This window comes from Centroberyx gerrardi, chromosome 14, assembly GCF_048128805.1.
Source record: "Centroberyx gerrardi isolate f3 chromosome 14, fCenGer3.hap1.cur.20231027, whole genome shotgun sequence".
Lineage (NCBI taxonomy): Eukaryota > Metazoa > Chordata > Actinopteri > Beryciformes > Berycidae > Centroberyx > Centroberyx gerrardi.
The window spans coordinates 28660481-28687457 of NC_136010.1; the positions used below are offsets into that span (position 1 = coordinate 28660481).

General features: G+C 45.8%; 1 protein-coding gene across 1 annotated transcript; it reads right to left on the reverse strand.

Moving 5' to 3' along the window:
• Window positions 1–678: 678 nt before the first annotated feature.
• Window positions 679–24587, reverse strand: epha2b (eph receptor A2 b). The gene is made up of 17 exons (XM_071916703.2): window positions 24468–24587; window positions 23590–23669; window positions 21314–21962; window positions 10953–11108; window positions 10001–10360; window positions 9628–9758; window positions 9245–9416; window positions 8905–9004; window positions 8140–8195; window positions 7915–8040; window positions 7041–7226; window positions 6875–6936; window positions 5952–6161; window positions 5587–5736; window positions 5148–5341; window positions 4157–4312; window positions 679–2698 (listed from the first exon to the last, which is right to left on the reverse strand). Exons 1-17 carry the CDS (start codon window positions 24550–24552, stop codon window positions 2590–2592), a joined length of 2982 nt encoding a protein of 993 aa, XP_071772804.1. The 5' UTR covers window positions 24553–24587; the 3' UTR covers window positions 679–2589.
• Window positions 24588–26977: the final 2390 nt, after the last annotated feature.

Here is a 26977-nt window from a genome sequence, read left to right on the forward strand (position 1 = left end):
AGCTACATGAAAGAAGAATCAGAAGGGAATTATCCGCTGCATTATGCAACATTTAACAGTAACATTTTAAACCCCCCCCGTCAAAGCTCCCCCCAAAAGTCCAAGAGTTCATGGGAGAATTTGTGGTGTCATGCGGTGGGTCACTTCCCAAGGCGAAAGTAATCAAATGGCCGATCACAATGTGTTCTCTGTTTAACAAACACAAACATCAGGGCCAGAATCTCAATTTTTAAGTTTACTTTTATCCCACAGTTTAATATCTTGTTGATTTGATTAGGGAATATAAATGGTCTCATAAAATGTCAGTAGTTGTTGACAGAGCAATGTTTGTGTGTATGTGTAGGCCAGAACATTAAGATACTTTACAATTAATGTTCCCCTGCAGGTAAAGAAGCTCCTCTCCAGTGTTTGTTGGTGGCTCCAACTATGGGAATAAATCTAACCAGCAGCATTAAAAGGATATCCAGGTTGAAGTGTAAACATCCTGGTGCAGTGTGTTTAAAAAAAGACCACTTCCACAAAAAAAATAAAGCATTCCTCCGTTCTGTTGTCTGTCAGTCATACAGCAGGCTATGCCAAATTCAATTTCAGGCTTTATTACTCCACAAACGTAATGAAGGAAAGCTAATTCTTGAATAATTCATGAACAAATAGGGGAACAGAGGATTTTTTTTTTTTTTTTTTTTATTGACTGAGAGAACAACCTTCAATTATAAATCCCAGCTCAGTGTTTTATCTTGACAAATAAATAAAAGTAAAAAATAAATAGACTATTAAATACAGTATAAAACAATAGGCAAAAAGGAAGGGGTTTGCTTTTTGATGAAGGGACTCTCAAAATGTCTGGAAAGGCAGCAAAAAGTAGGAGACATCCTTTGGAGGAAAGTTACCCAAATTGAACACAGTGATGGGAAATTAAAAAAAAATATATGTTTGGTATATGGTAAATGGTCAAATCATACAAGAGGTTTAAAAATAATGCAATTTCAGCCAGTAAACCAGAGTAATAACAAAACAAAAATCCCTTTTCCAAAGATGGGTCAACCTAGTACATAAAAATCATTGATACATTTGAAAAATAATTACAGCAAAAATTCAAGTAAAGGAAGGTGTACATCAGTAACAAAATGATTTGCAGTCATCAATTAAGAGCATTGGGGAAACTGTCCACTATACACTTCCCACTACATTGGAAAGCTGCTTCATTAAAACAACCAGAAACAAGCTCCCGCTGCCGTTCCATAACCAGGCACTTTAAATGTAATTGAATACATGGAACGAGCAGCAAGTAGTTTAATCCCATCACAATGTTACTCAAACCCATAGAGATATGGATAAACCAATTCAAAGAATATCTAGATACTACAAAACGAAACTAAATGAGACATTGAAATTGCAAACCAAACTATAATTTACTCAAATATGAAATCATCACAACCACAACAAGAGTCATCATCGTTGAATCTTTTTTTTTTTTTGGCATTTGCATTTTGGCAAACTTCACCCTCTCACTCTTCATTACTGACTTGCTACAACTGGTAAGTAATTCCAACACTATTTCTCACTTGCAAGCTTTTTTTCATTCAGATTCAATGTCTTTCTTCCAATTAAAAAAATATGATCGAGGAGGTCGCTGCTTTCTTCTAAATCTGAGACGACTCAAGATTCTCGATCCAAGTGCTACATTATAAGTGGCATTCTTGATTCCAATGCTTTTGGTCATCGCCCCAAAAAAAAATAAATAAAAAAAGTGTGTGCAGAAACTGTACATGAAGAGTACCTCATATATGCCCTCTCTTTTTTTTTCATATAACATCAATTATATGATTATAGCTTAATTTCTGAACGGAGCCAGTAGCAAGCATAACAGTAGCCAGTAACAACAACCCACCAGCTCAATACAGGTCCGACTGTATTCATACACCTAAGCAACGTCTCTTTAACTTTTGGCCAGCTCAAGCTCATTTTAGCCCACTCTATGGTTCATCCTCATTGGTCTAACAGGAAATGGACCAAAGGGAGAATTAAAGGGATTTAAAGGGAGATGCCATGACATCAGCACCAACCACAAACTCAGCCGAGGCCGGAGTCCACCGCTCCCATACAATCACACTTACTGCGCTTTCCTTATTATTTGTTTGATACTGGATGCTACAACGTCAGGGTGCAATTTCGTAAGGACCAAAGTTTAAGCCATAGCATGTGGCTTGATTCTTGAGTTTTATGAAGCAGGAATGCAAGAGGAAAAAAAAAAAAAAACACTTGAGCAATGAATTGTATCTGTACAGAAGACATGGATAATAAAAATAGATATCTAAATATACACAGTCTACTTGATACATCTATTGCTGTATATTTGCTCCATTCCCATTTGGATAAGAGGAAGAAATTTGTTACAAATCTCGGAGAAATAAAAATGTACAGTAAGTCAGTCTGTTGCAGTCGGCCCCAAAGGTTTGGCGCGTTAAGTTTGGTTCTGCCAATCCAAAGCCATCCCCGCAGCTCCACTCCAGCTCAGCTTAGAGTTCAAAGTTCAGCCTGAGCGCTGCCTGCTTCAGTGCCCGATTAAAATTCCCTTTGTCGCCAGGATCACACTGCAAACACACTCAGGGTGCTGGTCTGGTCTTTCAAACCCAAGATGCTGTAGGCGATTCTTTTCAAATGGCCGGGCAGCCTCACACCGATGTTCTTGATATCCCTGTAAAAGAGAGAGGAGACAGTGTAAGGAAAGCCATGGATGGATTCATACTTTGGCCTCGTTCCAGCACTTTTCACACACACGCTTCCTTCCTTTCTCTCTTCCCTTGAAGTAATCACTGACTGATGCAACGTGATGAATTACCAGCCTATAGCCAACTCATGTCTGGCCCCATCACTGAACTAGGTGGGGTGTGTTCCAAGTTTGTAATCTGCCAGGGTTTCAATTTATCCTGAACATTAAAGGGTAATAATGGGGGTTTCACTCTTCAGACGCACGTGATGCAGACCTGCAAAAGGCGTGCAACACGCCAGTCCAAAGTCAAAGCCTTAATTAGAGCCTTAATTACTTAACGAGGATTCTCCCTGTCGACCATGAATCACTTGTCTGGCAAGCAGAGGGTAGGTCGTAAATAGCTGCTGGTTTTCCAAGAGTGCTACCAGATGACTTGAGATGGAAATGCGAGGCCATGAAATCACACCATTGAATATGACAAATACTTCAAAAGGGGTTGTCGTCTGCTTCACAATCTACCCATCTTCCCGAGTCACAACTAAGACCAACTGTGATACATATACCATGGAAGAGGAAGGGGGGTTTCCTTTTGGTGGGGCATGCGGTTAGGGAAAACTTCTGGCCCTCGTTATTGCTACAAAACAACCTTATATGTGCATCACTAACCATTTCTTTTCCAGAACTTTGGACCGTTTCACTAAATGACCCCTTTGGTGCTCCTACAGATTTAAGAAGATCCAGTTGGTCCAATAATTGCTTTAAACTGCACTGTGATAAGTTGGGTGTAACATTGGCTGTTTTGAGCACACCTCTTCAATCTTTCTAGAAGTACACAGCCTGTGCCGACTTTCAAGTCTCGTCCATCTATTTCAGTTCCTTAATCTCCTCAAGTTCCTCCAGGTCCACAGGCTATTCTTTCTTCTTCCTCCCCTCCTTTAATGTTGGAGAAGCCACAAAGGCCTTTGCCCTAAACAGGCAAAACCGGTGGTTTCAGGGCTATAGCAAAAGTGCTGCCCAGGGCAGCTAGTGTGTGGGTGAAGGGAGGGATGAGAAAAAGAATGAGAGAAAGAGGGAGGAAGAATAAGGAATGGAGAGACCACAAGCCACCGCCGCTAGCCTACCACAAATGAGCCCAACTCCTTCTCCTTCTCTCCATTATTTTTTCCATCTCAGCCATTTCTCAAGTTGTAACTGAGGTTGGAGATTATATTGTGCGCAAACTATTCTGCTGGCTGTTAAAATGCATTTTGGGGAAAATAAAGACAAAACATACTATGGGATACTCAAAAACATCCTTACTGTAACATGCTGGCTCTGAAGTATAGCCTTATTTGACAACATCTGTTTTCCTGCTCTCTGCCAACACCATACTTAGCAAATACCCAATAAAATAAACCATTTTATTATGTGACATTACAAAACTTCACATGAAATCCCACTTACTCATTCTTCATCTGCAGGACCTGGTCCATGGTGACAACCCCGGCGCAGGTGAAGTTCTCGCTGTACTGGCTCATCTTGATGGACTCCAGCCATTCGGACACCGACCTGAAGGGGGAACCGTCCGAACCGCTGGTGCTGGGCAGGCGGATGGATACGCTGGAAGAAAGAAAGTAGATCCAAATGATAATCATCAACAGGCTTCCCCACAACAAAGGCGCAGGCAGAGGACTGTAATTACTGTGCAGGAAGCCCTGTGATAAAAACCAGTTGGTGCAGTTAGGGCGAGAGCCGATTAAGATATGAACGCAACAGGCCTTTGTCTTTTCTCACCGTTTCTTGTGTTAATGCTCTCACACAAAGACGAAAATATGCATACATGCACACAACCGCACACAAAATGGTGCTTTGCTGTTCCCCGACTAGAAGTACAGACATATTTTTTTCATTAGCTAGGCCTACACTTGCCTTGGCTATACAGCACTTAAGGTGTCAGATACAGTACGTCCTTTTTGTGCTGTAATTAGGCCGTCTTCACACTATTTCACTTTTTTCCACAAACTACCAGTGCCTTGTTTTACATTAAAGCCGATGGGGAGTGGCCACAAAGGCTGGAAGTGGCTGCTATGGAAAAAGCACTGCGCCTGGTGTCTTTTTAGGCAGTACAGAGCGCTTTCTACAGTCAAAAAAAGTAAAACTTCTTAGAGGAGACCACATGTACTGCTTATTGTGAGTCAACTAATTACAATGAAGAAGAGGCGTGGTTTGGCGCTACATAGGCAGCTAACAGTTGAGAACATCAACTAGAATGAAAATGGAGAAAGTAACAGTGGAAAAGTTGGTAGTAGTTTTTAGTCTGATCATGAAGAGTCAGTATGGAGTATATTGGCTGTATTGTGGGAGTTTCAGCGAAGTGTTAGAGCTAGCAGCTACTGTAGCTAGTAAAAAAAAATGCTTTTCACTTGCCCTTGCTCTGGTGTGTAAATGATCTTACCGTGGGTCAAAGTCTGCGATGGTCTTCAGGGAGTCTGGGCTTCGCAGCAGCTTGTCCAGCAGGCTGACGATGTCGGGGAAGCGCGGCCTCTTGGAGCGATCCTGGAGCCAGCACTGCAGCATCAGCTGGTAAACCGCTGAGGGACAGTCCATGGGCGCCGGCAGCCTGAATGCCTCGTTGATCGCCTTCATCACCTGCAATTAGTTTGTCAGGTAACTATTTGGATCCACACTTCTAGGTTTCTTACAAACAATGTTAGCACTAAATATGAGTTTCTAAACTGTCTTTCAACACTAGTTTTTGTTTTCAAATTAGTGGCATTGCACTCAGACAGATTTTGGTACGCTAGCTAGCAGGTTGATGGGTTGGCTAAAATTAGCTGCACAGTTCTGATGGCAAAAGTGCTATAAGTAAAGTTACTATTAGTGCTGAGGTTTACCTCATGGTTACTCATGTCCCAGTAAGGCCTTTCTCCAAAGGCCATGACCTCCCACATGACGATGCCAAAGCTCCACACGTCGCTAGCTGAGGTGAACTTCCTGTATGCGATAGCCTCTGGAGCCGTCCAGCGAATAGGAATCTTACCGCCCTGTTAATGTTATGGGAAATTATTCAAGTTAGAACAAAAACAAAGAATGTGCCAACATTTCAACATTGGCATGTGAGTAGCAATAATTTTATCCATCTTACCCATCATATATGGGTAAATCTAGAACGCTACCAAACCATACTAGCTAGCTATTGTGAAGTGAATCTTTGAGGCTAAACTAACATATCCATAAAATAAGTCCAATATTTACTCACGCTGGTGGTGTACGTCCCCTCAGGGTCGTCCTCCAGCACTCGGGACAGGCCGAAGTCAGACACTTTGCACTCCAGGTTGTTATTGACCAGGATGTTGCGGGCAGCCAGGTCACGGTGAACGTAGCTCATGTCAGAGAGGTACTTCATGCCTGCAGCGATGCCGCGCAGCATGCCCACCAGCTGGAAGGAAGACATCTCACCATCGTGGTCCTGATGGGGGGAAGACAAATAAGACATTCAATTCAAAATCTGTATTCATACAGGGATAGCACACTGTGACCGAGCTCTTTTATAGGCGCGCCCTGTTAAAGTGAGAGAATACCGTATTGAAATACGGACATGGGAGGACAATACAAAATTAAATGCATAGAAATTAAGGCTAGACCAATATATGGGTTTGCCGATATATCAGGCAAATGTTGGCCTTTTATTAAATAATGGATATTGCCCAGGCATGTGGTTCACCTCTGATATGATGGAGGTTCCTCCCTGACCACAGCTATATAAAAACAGCCTGTAAAACCTGCAATGAAACTTTATTTTCTTTGCATGTTTATCATTTAATTGTTTAATGGTGCTTTTGGTAAATTATTAACTGCCATTGAATAGGTGTGGTGGGTCATTCTGCCTTAAAGAGCTGCTATACCTAAATTAATTTATAGTTGCAGTGCCCCATGGTCTAAAGGCTATTTCAGTGGCTCTGGTAGAAACACTGACTGTTTACAAACTTTTGACCTTTTCCAGACATTGAATATTGGCACAAAATAATTATTTTTGGCAACTTCAGTATTGGCATCAGCCTTGAAAAACCCACATCCGTCGAACCCTAATATATGTCCAAAAGGTACAGCTTGCAGTCACTGTGGCAATAGTACTAGTACAAAGTAATTACTGTGAAAACAAATGGTGTGTAATGAACTTACCCTAAGGTACTTGTCCAGTGCTCCATTCTCCATGTATTCAGTCACAATCATGGCATGTTTAACTATATACACAAGAAAAAGAACAAGATATGTGTCACCCGCTGCCCAAACAGGCACAACACCAAAGAGAGACGATAACAACGGGGAAGCGAGCACAGGGCCTTACATTTGGTGACCACCCCCTCCAGGCGAATGATGTTCTGGTGGGAGAACTGGCCCATGATAGAGGCCTCGCTGAGGAAGTCCTGCCTCTGCTTCTCGGAGTAGCCCGGCTTCAGCGTCTTGATGGCCACTGCCACCTCCTTCCTTCCCGGCGCCTTCAAAATACCACGATACACCTCGCCGAACTCCCCTGCAGGGCACAACATCAACAGGACAAATGATTTAGAAAGCAGATATCAGATGAATGCGCTTTTGATAGGTCTTCTCAGGTTTCTAGCTCTAAGGGTTTTTTCTGTGTAACAGAGAGAAAGTAAACAAGGAAGTCTCCCCGGCTGTTTTGCCTCAGGCTCTTTCACAGAGGTGTGTTCGGGCTGGGTGTTGAGAGAGGCAGTGTATAATTGGTGGAGGGCCTGTGGTGTGGGAGCATGGGAATCAGCTGTCACATGAGGAGGGGGGCAGCGTGGTTGTGGGAACTGGGGAGGGGGTGTGTGTTGAAAAAAGGGTTGTTGGTTCAAAGGGTAAAGGTGGTCACGCTTCAATAAACTTATCAGTGGAGGAGCAGGGCAGGGCCTTACGAGGTGCTCTGATATCCTTCCAAAATATGCCGTTTCTGCTACAGTTCCTTGTTGAGCTGAAGTGTCTCTTAGCCAAAACACGCAGGTCCCGCAGCCAAGAGTTGCCACATGAAAACATGTCTCAACTTGTTGTGTGAGAACTCAGCCACATAGATCCTAATCTCACTAAAGTAACCACTGTCAATCAAACTGTTAAGATGTAGAAAACACACAATATAAACAGTGACTTTGGGGATTGGAAAAATCTTTCAGCATCTCCAAGTTAAGCTCTGAAGCAGATGTTTCAACAGTGTCCTCACTCACCAGCTCCAATGACTTTCTGTTTGGTTATGTGGCTTGGGTGGATTTCACTGGCAAACTTGAGGACGGCCGTGTTGGGGTCCTCATATGTATGTGGATCCACGTAGGTCTTCAGAGGCTTCAGTTGCTCTGGGAGACAAAAGAATAGCCATATATTAAATTTAAAAAAATAAAATAATGAGGAGAAAGACTTATACAGAAGAGAAAGACTCCTTTTCTTTTGTCTACCTGAGCTGGAGAAGTAGGCGTCCTCTGGGCCTTGTCTGGTGTGAGAGTTTCTTCTCCTGAATGAAAGACAAAACCATCTGCAAATTAATATCCCACTTCAAAACAACAATCGTACTTTTGTCTCTATATCATTTGCCTGGTTAAATCTCAATGGCACATAGCAACCGTTGTAACGATTTTTCAAGAAGCTTTGAGACTTGCACTTTCAAAAGGACCGAGACATTGGTGCACTGCCTCCATTCAGATAGACGCGGCCCTTTGATAAAGGCCGACAACAGACTGTGTTTGCCAAGCCGATTTAAAGACAGAAAGACAGACAGGCAGGGAGGGAGGCGGGCAGACAGGCTACAGTCTGCTACAGTACAAGCCCAGGTCACCTTTACAAAGTGCCTACGGTCTGGTACAGAAAGAGCCAAGCGCCTCTTATCACCAACAATATGCCACTCTGGGCCCATTTTCCTTCAAAGGCCCCAACGCTCCCTAGAATATAACCATTGAGCAATGACAAGGTGCATTCAACACTAATTCTTCCCTAGTGAGTGCCGGGACACAGATCCAGATAAAGAGAAAGCGAGAGTTGGCTAAAGGAAGAGGGAAAGAGAGAGGTGAGGAGAGAGTGAATGCAAAGGCCATTTGGAGGCCCCACAAAGGAAAGGCGTAAGAATGAGAGAGGAAGCTGGTGAAGGAGGGTGTATTACGACTGATTAACAGGACAGAAATAGAGGGAGGTGTGGGGGGGAGGGGCAGAAAGGGTTTGTTGCTGACCGTTTGCGTACGAGCAGGACCACCACCACAATGAACAACATGGCCGCTCCTCCAACTGCTGCGCCGAAGATGACCGCTGTGTTGTTTTGCGTCAGGTGTGCTGGAAAAGACAAGTAAAAAAACATTACAGACACACACACACTGCTGGAATCACTGTCCCGCATTACAGAAAGCCCATACTTGAACAAAGCTAGTGAAACTCCCACACATGTACATGGACACATACACACACACACACACACACACACACACAAGACCCCCACAAATTGTCTGGAGTTCTGCAACACCAGGGTCAAAGCTGTTAAAATGTCTTTGTTTCCATGGTGGTTTCCTTCCATACCTTCAGGCAGGGTCTCATACTCGTCCTCCATGCTGGAGCCTCCGGGGCTCCCCTCGCTGCTGAGGGCCTGGACCCTGAACAGGTAGGCGGTGCCCGGGGCCAGGTCGCTGATCTGCACCGAGCTCTTCTCCAGGATCAGCACCGTGTATGTGGTCACGTCCAGGTTGTCGTCCTGTGGGACAGAGGAAGGAAGATGTTAAGAACTGCAAATGTAAAAGTTTTCATGAACTTGATATAAGTTGAATCACTATTTTGTTATATCAGTTGGTGATAGAGAATAGCCAAACAGACATTTATTTATTTATATGAAAATGTCATGGATTATCACTTAAAATTAATACTGTTCATGTCAGTAAATGTGACACTAGACTGGAGCGTCGTACCTTCTTGCGGTAGGTGAGTTCATAGCGGATGGGCCGGGGCTGGGCCCGTGGTCGGGGGGATACAGCCCAGGACAGGGATAGGCTGTTGGAGGTCCTCTCATCCACACGCATGGATGTAACCTTGGGAGGGTCTGGGGAGAGGGAACAGAAGGTGTTTGCCATTGCCAAGATTGGCCATTTCTAAGGAATACTTCACAAGACCTAACGCATTTGAAAAAAGTTCAGTTGGAAAGTAAGGCTGCGTTCAACACTGACAAAATCTGAAATTTCATGTCATTCCTGTAGCACGAGTCAACTAACAGAGCTGTTATGGCATCCCAGATAGCATCTGCCATTATAGCAGCATAGATAGCCTCCTATCAGCTTCACTCACCTGTGTAGTGCAAAGTGGTAGTCAGAGCGCTGGTGGAAGGCGGCCTGTCAGCCCGCGGCGTTCCCTGGCCAGCGAACTGCGACACGCCGCTATGAGCTTCCACGGTGAAGGTGTAGTTGAGGTGGGCATCCAGCTCGCTCACTGAAACCTTGGTGTCAGTCAGGCCTGCGCTGGCCGGTTCGTAGCGGATCTTCTCTCCGCAGGGCTGGCATGCGGTGCCCTCGCAGCGGCGGCATTCAACGCTGTAGGTGATGTCGGTTCGACCGCCGGTGTCTTCGGGCGGAGTCCAGGAGAGGAGGAGTTTACCCGCTGAGAGCTGGGTGGTGGTGGCCACTAGGTCTCGAGGAGCAGAGGGCAAGCCTGAGGTGCATGGACGAGGAAAAAATATGGGATGTTAGACAGGAACCAAGGCATACTGGGGGTGAGTGAACATTACAATTTTGATTATCGATTAACAGTTTTAGTCATTTACAATTGCCACATTTGGTAGTTACAGTTTCACAAATGCAAAGATTTGCTTGCTTTTCTCTGTTTCATATCATTATAAAATACTTTTTTGGCTGCTGGTCAGTCTAAGTAAGCAATTTTATCACTTTGGGCTCTGGTAACTTGTGATGTTATTATTGTCATTATTTTTGACATTAGGGTTAGGCTTAGTTATGATTAATCAATAAAATACTCAATAGATTAATTAATTAATGGACAGAATTATATAGTATCTATTATATTGTGGCCTAGCCATTGTTTTTTTAATTTTTATATCTCTTGTTTTCTTCTTGTCTTTATGTGTATGAATGATTGTATAGTGTGGTCTCTTGTTTATGAACTTGCTTGCCTTGAATTGCCCCTTGAGGGATGAATAAAGTATTTTTATTGATTGATAATGAAAATAATCTTTAGTTTCAGCCCTAGAGTTAAATGCAAAGTTCTCATGTTGGACAGGGCTCCTCACCTGAGCAGGGTCCGGTTGGGGGGTCGTTGGGGGCCCGGTAGAAACCGTCCACACAGGGACAAAGCAGCGCCCTGGAGCCCAGCCTCTCGGTGTGGGTAGGACACGGCTCACACATCTCACCGGACGCCGAGGCTTTGAAGAACCCAGGCTGACATTCTGCAAACAGAGAATGCGTGAGGAAATGAGAAAGGACAATATTGACTTCAGACAACGTCCCATATGACACGACCCCTATCCAGCTCCTCCAGAACATGCGCATCTCTTTGAAAGATTACGGTGCTGTGGAAACGCTGTGAACTTTTCACCTTGCTCGCGAGACAGAAGGTTGAATGGACGCCATCTTATGTCGGGGCTAAAGGTCAAATTTGGACAAGGCCGAGGAGCTGAGATATGGGAATGAAAACAGAGGCAAGGCTCTGCGCAGTGTTGACTCTACTGATTAATACATTGTCCATTCCATTTACAGCGCCGCTCAGTTCAGCCCAGCCCAGTAATAAAGTCAGACTCCCTGCCTCGCCGGCACTCCTACTCGTCGCTTTTTCAACCATCCCCCCTCTGCTGCTCTTTCTCACTGTCTCTCAACAAACACAACCAGTCATCCCGCATTCCACGACAGTAAGTCAGTCATCAATGCTGCAATGCAAGAGAAAACAAAGGCACCAAAAATCAGGAAAGCTTCAAAATCCAGATGACCGTGAAGTGAGAGAGCCCAAACCCCGAGCGTCCGTTTGCGCTCACTTCAATAGTCTTAATTTTTTTCCGAGACCCCCGCACACTTTTGAAACTGTATCGCTTAGATAAGATGACATCCAATTTCACACGTCCGACACGGAATAAAGAAAAGCAGGTAGGGGATCCAGCTGTGCCTAGCGCTGGTGAAATATGAACTTAATACGGTGTGAAATTTCTCAGCGAGCGCACCATAAAGGAGAGTGAAAATGAGAAGGCCCCCCCTTTAACTCTCCAAAAACATTCCAATGGCTGCTGCTCATGTCCTCACACCATCACACTTTCATCTACACACACGCACACGTACATGTATGCACTACACACATAGCACCCACACGCATGTGTATGCACCAAATACACATACATGTATTCAAAGCACAGCCATGCACGCACGCAAGCCTGTCGACGGGTAAATTTGACATCAGAAGAGGGATTATGTCCTCTCCCTGTCACCTGTTCTTCCTCCTCCCAATTCCCTACACACACACATACACACACACACCTCAGCCATGCACACACACACACACACACACACACACACACACACACGATTCCTTCTGAGTTGTTTGCCTGTGGCTTCTAAATAGCTGATGTCATAAGATGTTGACAATGCAAATGAAGGCCAACATGGTTTAAAGCACAACAATAGAGGAAGCTGAAAGTGTGAGAGAAAGAAAGAGCGGGGGAGAGGAAATGTACTCAGATAGCCGGAAAGAGAGAGCATGCAGCAGAGATGGATAGATACAGGGAGAGATTGAAGTTCCTGCCAATGACCTGAGAGAGGAGGTGAAACATGTCAAGCCAATGACAGAGGCGCAGTGTCGATGTCGGCATCCAAGAGGCGAGCTGAAAAGGAACAGCCAAGGACAAGGGCTGTATCAGGTTCTCAGAGCCTTATTGCCTTGATCCATACCCGGCTTTCATTGCGGTTTAGCTGAATGAAGTTCACTTGGAAGCCACAAGTGACCACACACTACGGAAAGCACACAGCTCCCAGTCCATTTACAGCATATCAAGGGGATTTACTCGATTGACCATGAGTTTCCCTTCGGCTCCGTTCAGCTTTTCTTTCATTGCGGTTCACCGAGCCACGGTGGAGCCAGCTGTTGTAAAGAGATAGGTGTGTGTTTTAACTGAAGAGCATGACAACACGAATTTCAACAATAGGGGCAAAACAACAACACAAACTCAGAACAGGAGAAGAATTTGTGGAGTGTAGCCCTCGTCTCAGTGGCCTCGCATGTTGCTATTCCCCCTCTCAAGACTCCCTCTCCACTCTCTCTTTGCCAGCTGTTTCACTAACAGCCACTGCTACTCATTAACGCGAACTGCGCAGACGACGGGTGAGGCAGGAGGAACAGAAGGCCAGAGAAAGAAAGAGAGAGGAATACTGTATCCTGCTGAGGCCTGAAGAAAAGAGAAGGAGAAAGGAGAGAGATAGGAGAGGGCGAACTCTGCCATTGAGAAGGGGGAACAGCTGCCGCCTCAAACCCCGATTCATACCCCTACCTCTCCTCCTCGTAATCCCCAAATTCCTTCGTCCCCTCCCTTCCCCTCCTCCCATTCCTCGCTAAAAAGACTCCCAGCTAACCCATTAACATCGCTATTCACTGCTGACCAGCAGGCAAGGAGAATGCCATGCCATTCAAGTGCCGAGAGAAAAAACATACACACACACAATCGTTGCAGATGGGAATAGCCGAGATGCCACATGGCAACTGAATAGAGAGAGACTAGCCTCTTTTTGGCGCTACGGGGCCGGCTGCAATGCATCGTGGTCAGGGCTGCGGGGATGATGGCCTTACACTGTGAGCCGACTCTATAATCAAGACGCATTCCAGCGTACACCACCCAACGGGAGGCCTATAGCAGCGGGCCTTCACAGTAGTTTCAGTTTCAGCCCATTTCTGCTTTAAAAGTGAGTCCTGCACATAGAGTCACAGTGACAGTAAATGAAGCCGTGACAACTCGATGACTGGGTGTTGAGCTATTTAACAAGGGGATTCCTCGACAATAGAGCAAAGTCCAGTAAAAGGAAAGTTCCTGGTTCCACAGAGGAGGCGGAGGAGGACGGAGGGGATTTTGTCTTTGGATTGTTGCTGGACACAACAGGAAGCAGGAAGTGTGAGGCTGACGCAGCGCTTCCTTCCTACAGCAGCCAATCAAAGCATGCAAAACACAGGAGAGCGTGAGCGAAAGAAGAACCGGCGCTCGGACTGCCAGCGAGGCCCGAGGCAGAATAATAACCAAGAAGGAAGCTGAAATCCGTTGACCCGACATGAACAGGGGCGCAAAACCCCGGGGGGGGGGCTCTTGAGGCGAACATTATCCCTTTCTCATAAACAAAAAGTCTCTCAGCCTCCTCTGAGTCGAACCATCTGACAAACTTAAAACGTCCATTTTTTTTCCTCCCTCTCGCCACGGACCGAGCCGCTGTTTGTCATTTGAGAGGCCCCTGTGCGTCTCGAGAGCCTCTGTGTTTGTTTATTGAGAGCGAGTGCAGGGACCTGTTGCATTCTGGGAACCCCGAGTGGCTCTGGAGTGGGAGCCCAGAGGGGCCCCCGGTTTGTCGGCAGGAGTCAAGACGGATGAGATGCGAGACAGTGATGAATGCGGGGTCAGATAGATGGATGAATGGCTAACATGGCGGTTTGACAACAGCAATCCCCTCCAGGACTTCAAGAGTAAGTGGCAGGGGGGCCCCCACAATCGACTCCAGCGCTCGGCTTTTAAAAGCTAAAAAGGTCATGTCTGCCTCGGGGTAGTTGTGAGTTAAACTGTGCATGGCTTACAGGGAGTCGATGGCCAACTAAAACAAACACATGCTAGCAGTGAGGAGGAGGAGGAGGAGGTGGAAGAGGAGGAGGAGGAGGAGGGAGAAAGAGCAGCAGCAGCAGCCGGTGGCTCGTCTCATGGGGAAGGAGGTTAAATTCAGAAGTATGGCCAGCGAACAAAAACAAAACTTAGAAAAATAAATCTATAAAGGAGTAAATACAATGTCTAGATGCCTATCAGGTCAACTCCCCAAGAGTCTTTCCTCTGTATCTGCAAGGAAAATAAGTCCTCGCTTTGTCCGGACCCTCTCCTTCCACATCTCCTTCTCATCATTCAGCCCGGCTCAACCCACCCCATCCCCCCCCCCCCCTCTATTTTCATTCCTGAGTCCGTAATTGCAATATGTCATGTCATTTTGTTTGCATGCGGGTGACAACATGTCATTAGCATGTTGGGGGAGCTGGGGTGGGGGTGGTTGAGGTGGAACAATGGGGGTCTCTGATGGGGGAGGCGAGCCGGTAACATGAGCCAGGGGTCACCGAGGTAGAGGAAGGGGAGGAGGAGGTGGGGGTGCTAAAGGTGTAGGGGCTGATGGGAGTGAGGTGGGGGGGTAGGGGAGGCACATTAGTCAAAAGGATTAGCTGACCAATGGAGCAGCTGTAAGGGCATTACATCTGTTTTACAACTGCACTCAGGCTTTCATCTTGGGTTGTTAACAAACACAATAAATTCCCCTAATCCCCTTTCTCTTCGCACTCCTCTGTCCCCTCGTGCTCACAGAGAGCAGCAGAAGAAGAAAACCGGAGGCCAAGAGGCACAAACCACGTTCAAAGCTGAGGCGGACACCTTGGAGAAACCGCCTCGTCCTGTAACGGAAACGGACGGCATGAAAGCCACAGGTAGCTTTTTCCCTACACTTTAGCCTCAGCTTGACCACAGTCTCGGTCACTTTGGTCCCGTTTCCTCCCACGCTGCAGGTCAAATCCAGACAGCCAGGTGGCAAACACAACACCCACCGCACCATTCCCCGACAGGTCACACGCTGGATGCCGACAACCGTCTGCTTCCTGGTTAGCCCCCCCCTCAACCCCACCGCCACCGCCACTGCAAAAAATGGGGCCAAATGCACCAATAAACAAAATGACTTATCAGGCAGGACAAAAAAAAAATGGAAAGCAGCTGAATGAGGCTGCTGCTGAGCGCGGAGCGACAATGGAAAGCCCTGAGCCAACGGGTCGGGGAGTCACTGCGGGATTAGGTGACCTCCGGTTTCCGCTCCGGCTCGTCCTGTTGGTGGTGAAGGGTGGGGGTGGGGGTGGGGGGTGGAGCGACTGACTGACTGACTGACTGACATGGACGGGGGGGGGGGGGGGGGGGGGGGAGTGCTGACCTCACACTCCAGCAGTACAATACAATGCGCTCCACATTGCTCTGGACTCCCCCCCACCACCACCACCACCACCCACCACAGCCTCCAGGCCCAGGAATGTCACCAAGAGGAAACGTGTCCCCCTCACCACCCCCACCCCCAGCAAAAAAAACCAGGAATACTTCATAAAAGTGCACTGTTGAGCAGAAAATTGGTGTATAGTATGTGTCACCTGAAGCTGTGTCACATACATACACAAGATTTGAAAAAAAAAAGCACAAACCAGGTGATCTTAATGTATTTATTGTAAAAAGCAGCATTGAGTAAGTGCATTACGATTCACTTTTGAGTGCAACTTTTGCATTGATGTTTCTGTTTGGTGGATCCAGCACCAAGTTAAACTGGTTGTGTGCAAGGACTTTGACACTTTGCCATACAGCCTCGAGCTGGTATGCTATTGTGTTTAGGTTCAGTTGTTAGCTGTGTGGTCACAGTGTCGGCCCTCCCATGTTTTCATATGAAAAATGGCCATCCTTGTGACAGCGTAATACACAGTGCACCATTATGATTAGTCCTCGCTCTCCTTTCAAAAGCAGGAGATAGACTTTATGTGGTGTAGCCGAGGGCCATCCTGCCGTTTCACTGAGCTGCCCATAATGTTGTGGGTTCAAATTAAGCTTTTGTTGCATGTCATCCCCCTTGCCTCTCCTGTCTTCCCAGTCATTCTCCATTGTAAACTATCCAACAAAACTGAAATGACATTAAATTAAAAAATGCAGAGCATTCAAGGGCCAAATATCTGATATCAGTTAAGATTTGATACAGAGTTCTTGCTATGTATTCTGACACAAATCAAAGCCTCAACGATCACATTAAGCGCACTTATTAAACCGCAACAGTAAGATTCCTCTAATCCACATTAAAGCGCAGGAGAGGCCTGCCAGCTCTCAACTCCGCTACATTTGATGTCATTTTCTTTGAGAATTCACAGTAATCGACGGGGCTTTGCTCACTCCAAACGTGGCCCAACAAGACGGTGCATGACACCACTTGAAAGCATCTCCAGAGTCGCCCCCCCCATTATCTAACCAACTCCCTCAAGTTCAGCCCGCCAGGCAGACGTTACTTTGGCACGAGATCTGAGAATCCCGCTAATTCAAAGTAATGATGGTGGCTTTCGCAAAAAAATAAAAAAACTCCCGTTCTTCCCGAGAGCGAAGGAAGAAAAGGAGAGGTTCTATCTAGCCTGCGCATCTAAATGAGGTGCAGCAGCGTCAGATAAGTTGGTGACTAACGACTTTTTTTGGGACCGACTGCAGGGATCAAGGGCCAAGGGAATGCAGTAGAGCAGAAAATTTCGATACGGGGATTATCCCACAGGAGTGAGATGATTCCATTATGTGCAATCTCTGGTCCTTTTCTCCACTGTAAGTCAACTAAATCAAATCCCTGAGATCCTGAGGTGGGGTCCTGTGTTGGCTTCTCTTGGTACGCTCCCCATCAGATAAGCTGAAATTGCTCAAGACCTTAGTCTTAAAAGGTCCAGAGTGATTATGATCAACAAGTTGGCTCCACGTACAAGTAGATTTCTAGACTTCTGGCTATGAAGCACCAAAGAAACACAGGAACACTTGATCCATGCCTCTTTATGCTGTACATCTCCAAGTGACATACTATGGAGAATTTACATTTTACTTTCACTAAATGTTTATGTGTCTTGGCCAATATGTGAACACAGGCAGTCGTTTCTCCCCCGGACGAATAACTCTCCCTCCCCGCTAAAAGCTATGATTCACAGATTGGGAGCGCTGTTCAAATTTAGCCTCTATTTATCTTCAGGAGTCAGTCGCGGAGAAAACAAACGTATTTATTTACTGGGGGACAAGAGAACGGTACAGAGTCTAAATAGTCCCATCTGGGCCGTGTGAAACGGGATGTTTAAACCCTATTGGTGTCACATTCGAGACCTGCACCCCGGCCAAGAATAATAGTAGCTCCATGATTCGATGAGCAACAAGAAAACAACACATGGACGAAAACCCTTTTGTTTGTCTGGCAGTTTGTTGTACTTGGGACAGCTTGTGCAACAGTGTGTTCAGAAAATTGCATTGAGGATTGTAAAACGGTGATGGGAACAATGTGTTGAGACTAGAAACAATCAAATAAATATGAGACGAGAAGACGGAAAATTGAAGCTTAAATAGAAAGACTGTTCAGGGACAGGAAGGATGTGAGACAAGAGAGAGAGGGAGAGAGAGAGAACGGCAAATGTGATTGCACGAAGACAAAAAAGCATGCAGAACCAGTAGTTACTTCGCTTAAAAAGCGCAAACACACCCAAGTCAATTACTACCCATACAAATCACTCACCACAGCGCAGAGTCACACAACTACAACTTAGTCACCAACTGTTACATCAGCTGAGGATGAGATGAGACACCAAGAAAGAGGGAGAGAGAGAGAGAGAGAGAGAGAGAGAGAGAGAGAGAGAGAGAGAGAGAGAGAGAGAGAGAGAGAGAGAGAGAGAGAGAGAGAGAGAGAGAGAGAGAGAGAGAGAGAGAGAGAGAAAGAAAGAAAGAAAGAAAGAAAGAAAGAAAGAAAGGAAGAAAGAAAGAAAGAAAGAGAGGTTTACTGGAACCTCTTTGGCGAGAGGAAAAATAACTTTACTGGAACTCACTGGACAGTTCCACCGAGACGCCATTCCACCACGACACCGAAACTACCCTCAGCGGCCCAAATATTCCACATTGTGTCTCCATTTGTAAACAAGGCCATTTGGAAACCATGATGTGGACTTAAGCCCTATTTGCCAGCCATATAGTGTGTGCACAGGGCTTTACAGTGGCTGAGGAGGTGTGGGCCCGGACAGCTGTACACAATACCAAGGACCAGCCAGGGCAGCCTGTGGGCCTTTGTCGGGTGACATAAGGCATGCCATTCTATTGTGCCGGGGAGGATTAAGGGTAAGGAAGGGCGTGATAGGCAGCAGAGGAAAAGTGTGTCAATGTCAACAGTGAGTCACAACTGGAAACCCACAGCGCTGCCATCGGGTTAAAAGCCAACCTCGCATTTCCAATAAATTACACTTTTTTCCGGAATTAAGAGAAGAATGTTTATTTTCTCACCAAGGAGATGAAAAACACGATTTTTTATTTTATTTTACAGTAATAATCCTAAATAAATGTCTGTTTTGCTACTCTCTATCACCGATTGATTCATAGCCAGTTGATCAAGTCTTTTACATTTGCTGTTCTAAACACCTGGTGTCTGGTAGGTCTTTCCTGGGAAAAATCCTCTGGCGCAGAGAAAGTGATGCGTTTTATGTTTCCGGTTTGTTTGGAATAAGTAGAAGAAGAACTGGGTAGTTAGCATGAGCAGTGATAGCCACCATGGCTGAACAGACAAAGAAAAGAGAAACTCAAACTGCTTCAACAGAAAATCCAAGGAAAAAGACGTCACAGTACTGGACACACTGTTTGATTGACAGGCGATCTTTCGGAAGAGCAGTGCAGAAACACCACAGCAGTCAGCGCTGAGCACCAGAGATGGACACACACATCAATGAACATGGAAACTTTCAACTCAAGTAACAAAAACACCAGAATTGCAGTTCTGTGGTTTTTACCCGGACAGAACGCATATATAGGAAAGGAGGGGTGAGTGTGTGTCTGTATGAGCTTCCACCCAAAGCCCTTAGAGCCATTCATCTTGGCCTTACATCGTAACCCTGTGATCCATCTCCACCTTCATCTACAACTGGCTCCGCTCATCCTCAACCTCCCAGTCGACTTCATCTAGGTGGTTTTTTTTTTTTGGGGGGGGGGGTTTCTTTAACGCGAGGGCTTGACCCAGAGCTGCTCTCCCCCCCTGGGAATTCCGCAGGTCTGGAGTAATGTTGGGAGGCTCCTCCTGAGCAAACTGAGCAGGAATGTACCAACTGAGGGGAGGGGGGGGGGGAGGCGGCGGAGGCGGGCTCCTCCAGCCTCACGGGGAAACACAGCACTTCATTGTTCTCTTACCTTTACATTCCATTCCTCACCTCCTTCTGTTTTAAAATCACACCCCTCTGCTAAACACAAACTCTCTGTGGCTTTTGTATGCATTTTCTCTCATTCCTTCCTGCCTCTCCTCCTCCTCCTCCTCCCTAATCAGCTTACCTGGCGCTCTCCCTCAGCCGAAACGATGTACTGACAGAAAACTTCATCGCTCATATCTGTCTGTTACCAATGGGAGGGAACCTGACTGGGAGAGCAAATCTATTACAGGTAGGCTGCCTGTGGATTTACAGCTATAGTCTGAGGTGTGTGCGCAAGAGTCTGATTAAGGGAACATGGAGCTGTGCAAGTAAAAGTTTAAGTGTGTGCATGCATGTGTGTGAGAGAGAGAGAGACGGAATCTGAGCAGCGGAGGAGGAGTGCGTTGCGTTCAGTCGATGGGAGTCTTAAGGTGTTCTGTCATGGAACAGATCCGAACAGGCCCATGCACGCCTGCCAGTATATTCACATACACTGCTGTCACACCCCAATGCTGAAGCTCGGTGAGTGAAAGAGAGAGGAGAAAAAGAAAGAAAGAGAGAGAGGTAGAGACAGACAGGGGAACATGTAGCCGGCATGCCCGGTCGCAAGAGGAGGGCCACTGGTTTCTCTGATGCTTGGGATGAACAAAGTCACCGAGGCTCAGGAGCCTCTTCCTGCCTCCTCCCCTTCCTCCCCATCTGCCTTGAAGACGCTAATCCATCACAGTACAGTAGCCTAGTGGCTTCTGCGCCGGCTTTGATCACTTTCAGTCATTTTGACAGCCCTTCCCACAACAATAAAGGGCCTCTGTACCACAACTACAAAGTCAAAGGATTGAAATATGGTTGGATTATGCAGCGGACCAAAACATGATAAGATAATGGATGATAATGAGTGAGCAGGAAACTACCCGGTGTGACAGGCAGAGATCCTGATGAATTGCACTGTTAACTATGGGGAAGTGCTGTGAAAGCTTTGGCAAGGTGTCTCGAAAATTCAATATTCATTACGGGGCTTAAGAAAAAGGTGTCAAATCAGTCATGATTGTGACCAAAATGAAACTGATAGTTAACATATTCATTCCTGGAATCATAGTTGCAACCAAAAAGCAAGTTTCCACATTTTACAGGTATTGGTTCAAGGTCAGGGATGATGCCGTGACATGTACAAGTAGGCTTGAGCATTCCTTCCATTGCAGACGAGGCATGTTAGCCAAGGGGAGAATTCCAGTGCACAATGATAAATAACACCCGTGATAAATATCAACAGTCTGCCATGCTGGCGTGTTTTACAAGCTATGGTAATTAAGAAAAAAAAGCTAAATTGTGACTAATGGCAAAAGATTGCTTTATAAAATCTCATGGGAGCTGTATACTGGCTTTATACTCAGACAGGATCCAAAGAGCCAGAGGGCAGAATGACTTAGAAATACCAAAGATGCAGGAGCGCCACCTGAGAGAGAACGCCCTTACCTTGGCATGTGTCCTCGACTTCTTCGTAGCCCGGTTCGCACTGGCACTGTCCGACCGGTACCACCCACTCCCCATCCACGGTGCAGTAGATGCGAGGCAGCTCCTCGCTGACGGCATTCTCCACGCACACCCCGCTCACTTCCCTCAGCGCCTGGTTCTGACCTCCGGCCACCGTCTCGGAGAAGGCAGCGAGACTCTTCACCGTGGCCGGGCAGGTTTTGTAGTAGACCCTGACGGAGAGAAGAGCCACGCAGGCCCCGATGTCTTGGAAGGCCAGGTAGAAGCCTTTCCGAGAGAGGCTCTCCACGACGCGCGTCTCGGTGTTGATCCGCAGTTCGCTTTTGCTGGTGATCTCGTCGGGTGCGATGGTGGCGACTTTCTTGAACTGGCCCTTGCGGAAGGTGGTGCCCACGTCCGCGTCCGACTCGGAGGCAAAGAGGTTGAACGTCTCCTTGCAGGTCATCGAGGCGCCGCTGAAGGTGTTGCAGTCGCGTACGATGAACTGGAGTTCCACGAAGACCCGTGAGGCCGATGGGCGCCGCTGGATGAAGGTGGTGCGGAGCCAGTTGTCCTGCTCACGTTCCCCAACATTGCAGACAGAGTAAGTGTAGAACTGAGAGCCATTCAGGGTCCTCTGGACGACCTCCCACTGAAACAAAACACACAAACCCACAAGGTTAGAGGCACACACACTGACCCTTGGGGAACCCCTAAGTATAGTGAGCTATAGGGGTTCCAAAAATATAGGGGCACCATAACGCCTCACATGAAGGTCCAGGCCAGAACCACTGTAATCTGAGCCTGGAAACAAAAACAGTCTGTGTGTGGGGAACCCACAGGTCTATACATTGCTAATTACTCCCACTGGATATTTTAAGGTATCCTCTCCACAGCAATGGAGCACTTCTTTAACAAGGAGATTTTTTCTACTTTATGAGCTTTTAGACCATAGTCAAGATAGCAGGCCTTGAGGGAGGACTCTGTGTGGGAAAAAATGTCTGACATTGAGGAGAGGAGATAACAAATGAACACAATTCCACAGTCTTTCACATTGCACTGGTATTGCTGACATCTCATCCAAACAATGTTGCGGCCCGATGCTCGATGCTGCCACAGATATGTTTAAAAATGCAACAGCATGCTTTAACGTCACATTGGCTGCTGCAAAACAATTGGCCCCACAGGGGCAGAGGCTGTGGTTTGCTCTCTGCATGTTGCCACTATGCTATTAATTAAAGGAATGTGCTTTGTTGGCTGAGTGTGTGGCACTGCATATAAACTTGATGTACAACAGCAGAAGCAACGCCTCTATAAAACTGCTACTGAACATCTTTTATAAGGGGTATTTAAAACCAGCTAAAATGATAATCAACATAAATGATGATGGTAACATGACTAAATGTCGACTATAAAAAATGTGTTTCCAACAACAACTATTCAAACCTCAGAAAAACTTAAAACCCCTGGTGCTTATTTGCGGAATAAAAGTGTGAATCTGATTACTCAACGGTGAAAGTTTTTAAAGAAAGTCAGGTGAGCCAATGTGGATTGTGGTTGAAACTTGCCAGCATGCCCAAGCATGCCTTTGAGTCATCAGCACATGAAATGAGCCAATTTACAGTGAATTTGCATGAGCCTGACTGGTCAATTACTTTGGAACCATGATATGGAACTGAGCACACATGCCTTTTATATGCTGACACAAGATAATCACGGCAATTGGATGTAATAATGCAGCCGTTCAGTAGATGCGGCTCTAAAGATAGACATTTTCCCCCGCTGAAGGAAAAGATAGCTCTAACTGATTGGCTGCATCTACAGCCCCTCCCCCCCCACTAAAAGAGGCACCACATGCAGCAAACTTTAAAAGTTAATTGCACTCTAACATACAATTCTGGAGCTGAAGCCTTAAAACCGCAAGAAGCCACAAGTATTCTCTGTCAAGAGCTAGCAGCTATTCTGTCTGTCTATGCTTTGGTGCAGCCCAGACATGCTGCGCAGGCAACTCAGCCTCCCTGATAGGATTCTGCGACCCCTTCACGTATCCAGATCCACACAACCATTAGGCTCTGGCTGCCAAACTTGGTAGAAACCTGACATATATAAGGACTGATGAACAGCGAACCACACACAAGTCAAACAGGCAAATATTTGAGCAGCGAAAAGCACTGGAGGCACTCAGTTCAGCCTGTGCATTTTCCTCCATGCAGGTTTATCCTAAGGCAAAATTCCAAAATGGAAACATGGGACCCGGAGGGGACGGGTGCCATACTTACCCCTTGCTTGTCTCCCTGTTCGAAGGGCCAAGTCAGCCAGCCCAGTTCACTCCCTGATGCCTTCATGTCCAAAAGCACCTCTGAGGGAAAGAGAGGACAGATTCAACACATTAGAATAAACCTTAGAAACACATGTGACTCATCATGACTCATTAGCAGGAATAATGGCCTATTAAGCTACATGATCTATAGTCAGATTTTTTTTTTTTCTTCAATTAAACAATATATAGTAAATATTTGCAAATGGCAGTGATGCATGGGTGGAAATCATTGTGTCATTTTGATTGCAATAAACCCCATGGCTGATAATTAATAAGCTCATATTATCAGCTGGTGTGAAAAGGTTAAACATTATGATTCATTATTATAACTCACAAGTAACCTCACCAATAAAAAAAATAAAAAAATAAAAACTCATTGCGCTCCATAACTTATATTGTATAGATGATTAAAAACCTAAATCTAAAATATGAAAAATAGGGCCCTGAGTTAGAACTGTTTAGAATATGAGCCATAAAAAAGAAAAAACAGGAAGGAAATTTCAGTCTACAAAACTTTTTCAAAACTTCACATGCTGGTGCTACAGAGTTGGAGAGCAGCGCATGTAAAATCTCAGCTCAGTTGGTGAATAAATACACGGGAGTAGCCTAGGGAAACTTTTTACAAATCCACTAGCAATTAGAATGAAAGATATTATTACTGTCATAAGAATAAGAAAGTATGTATCAAATTCCTGGTGTTAAACTTCCTCTACGCTGCCTCTCCTCACATGGCACGCATGGTTCAATAAACCTGAGCCTATGGGCTGTAAATTAAACACATTGCTTTCTACTGAAACCAACTTTCGGGATATAAATTTTTTTTAAAAAGTCACTCACCTTCTTTAGTTTGCAATGTAATAAATATACCGTTAATGAGTACATAGGAAAATAATATACGTCGGACTCCCCCGAAAATATCCATTTGGCAAACTTTTCTTTCCCTTTTTACTCCTGGGCTTGGCTGCGACTCTGCACTGAGAGGTAAGCGCTGCTCTCTCAAGCCTCATTCACAAATGACGGAGGACGTCACGGACTCCGCCTGCTGGAATGTGTGTGTGTGTGTGTGTGTGTGTGTGTGTGTGTGTGTGTGTGTGTGTGTGTGTGTTTGTGTGTGTGTTTGTGTTTGTGTGTGTTTGTGTGTGTTTGTGTGTGCGCGTGCTTGCGTGCGTGCGTGTGTTAAAAGGGGGGGTGTGGCACATGGGAAACTTGTGCTGCCTTCAAGTGCTGTCGCAAATATCGGAATCACAACGAACGACCCGGAAAAGGGTTAGCCTAAATATCAGTCTTTTGAGTCAATGTGTCTAATATAATTTGCCAGAAAAACTTCCAAACCTGCTAACTTCCAAATCCGCAATTTTTTTTGTGGACAAAGTGGGACTAATGACAGATGAGTGACAAGATATTATTATTTAGGCAATATGATAAATTATTAGACATGGGTCAAGCTAGTTTAAAAGGATCACTGGTCCTGATGTGATTTTTTTTTGTGGCTCACAAATAGATTTCTGGTGGTTTTTGCTTTGGATCTTTGCTGTCCATTATATTGACACCATGTACTGTTTTGGAGGTTAAGTACACAACACCTTTGTCGGGTAGTAAACCATTAGGTATGGGACGATATATTGAAATTCAATATATCGCAATACAAAGATAGACAGATTTGTGGCTCAGAAATAAACAGAATTCTCCACAGTCAGACATTGTTGACTGTGAAACTTTTATTACATTGTATGGTTGTATTGAATCATGAACCCCATATCACATATCATAAGATAAACATATCATCCCATCCCTACGTTAACCATTACTACCATTAATTCAATTGAATATTCATTTTTATCCCTCAATAGTTTTGTATTATAAAGATTAAATAGAAAATGAGTTGGAGACCCTAAGAGTCGTGTTGGTTTGGTTTGCAGCCAAACCCTTCTCCTTGAATCTGCCCACAAGTTTTTGAGGACTTTTGCACTCAGAAATTAGAGTTTACATGGAGCACTTGAAGGCACCGTAAGGCTGGTTACAGTTTAGCCTACCTGGCCATCAAGCAGCCTAGAGAGCAACCAAATCATTTGCATGGAGATATTGATTTTGAACTGTTTGCCGTCTTGAATGGGCTCGAGGAGGGAGAGGGAGGAGGAGCCGCTTTACTTTATGGCCCTTTGTTATAAGGAGTCCCCACATACAGAGTTAGAATCGATGTGACAAGCGGAGAGAAATGTATTCATATAAGCATAATAGCAGCTCTGAATACCAGAATTCAACAGTACAGCTGGCCTACCGATATCCCGTCAAAACTTTATGGGAAGTATTCCAAAAATGTTGCACCCCCGCAAACCTTTTAGCTGGGAAGTAGTGAAGTTATGAGCAAAAAAAAAAAGTTTAATCTAGTCTTTATTATGAGAGAGTGGGAATGGGAATGCGGAGTATGAATATGGGGAATTAGGAAAAGTCCTTTACCTAGCAACTAGTGCTGAGTGGAATTCAGTGTCAAGCTTTATCTGACTTACTCTCATTGTTTGTTGCCCGCTTGTTACTATGGCAAAATCTTGGGCATTGGCTGTGGAAACGATAAGGAGGGCCGTAGGCTACTTTACATCTTGCTCTCCAAACACCCCCCCACCACCACCACCACCACCACCACCCTTTTGTATATCACTGAATGGTGTAGCCAGAGGGTTGTACCTGGTCCCTAGTTTATTCCCATTGGTGTTTACCTTTGAGCACCGGCCTTGTCCCCCACAATGGATGATTACAATACAGTGTGTCATTGATTTGACACGGGTCTCTCTCTCACACACACACTCGTTTTCACACACCTGTGATGCCGACTGCGGGAAACAGAAGTGGGCTTCTGCTGTCAGAGGCCACGTCCGAACCCCCACCCCTCCTCCCTGTACCCTCCCGAACCCCCCCTCCCCATGCCTTCCCATAGCCTGGGGTGCTCTGGTTTCACAAAGGCCCCCTCAAACCAGGGAAAAAATGCCATGGCTCTCCATGGGCTTTTGAACCCCCTAAATCCCCCCCCCCCCCCCCCACCCCCCAGCCGTCCTCTCACTTCACACACTCCCTCGCCTACTCTCTCTCCTCGCACCTCGTCCTCCGATGCGGACGGAGAGTGGGAGTGGAAGCCTCCTTCCTCAGTTATGGGTTCAGAGAATGATGGAGCGAGAGGAAAGGCGGGGTGGGGGTGCAGGGGAATGAAGAAACCTTTGATATGGGCCCATTTTTTTTTTCTCCCATGTTGTTATGAAACGATAAGACGGGCCTGAGGGGCCACATGTGTGTATTATCCGAGCCGGTAAGCCTTGTTGAATATGCATTGTTCTTTGTAGTGCGGCACTAAAAGC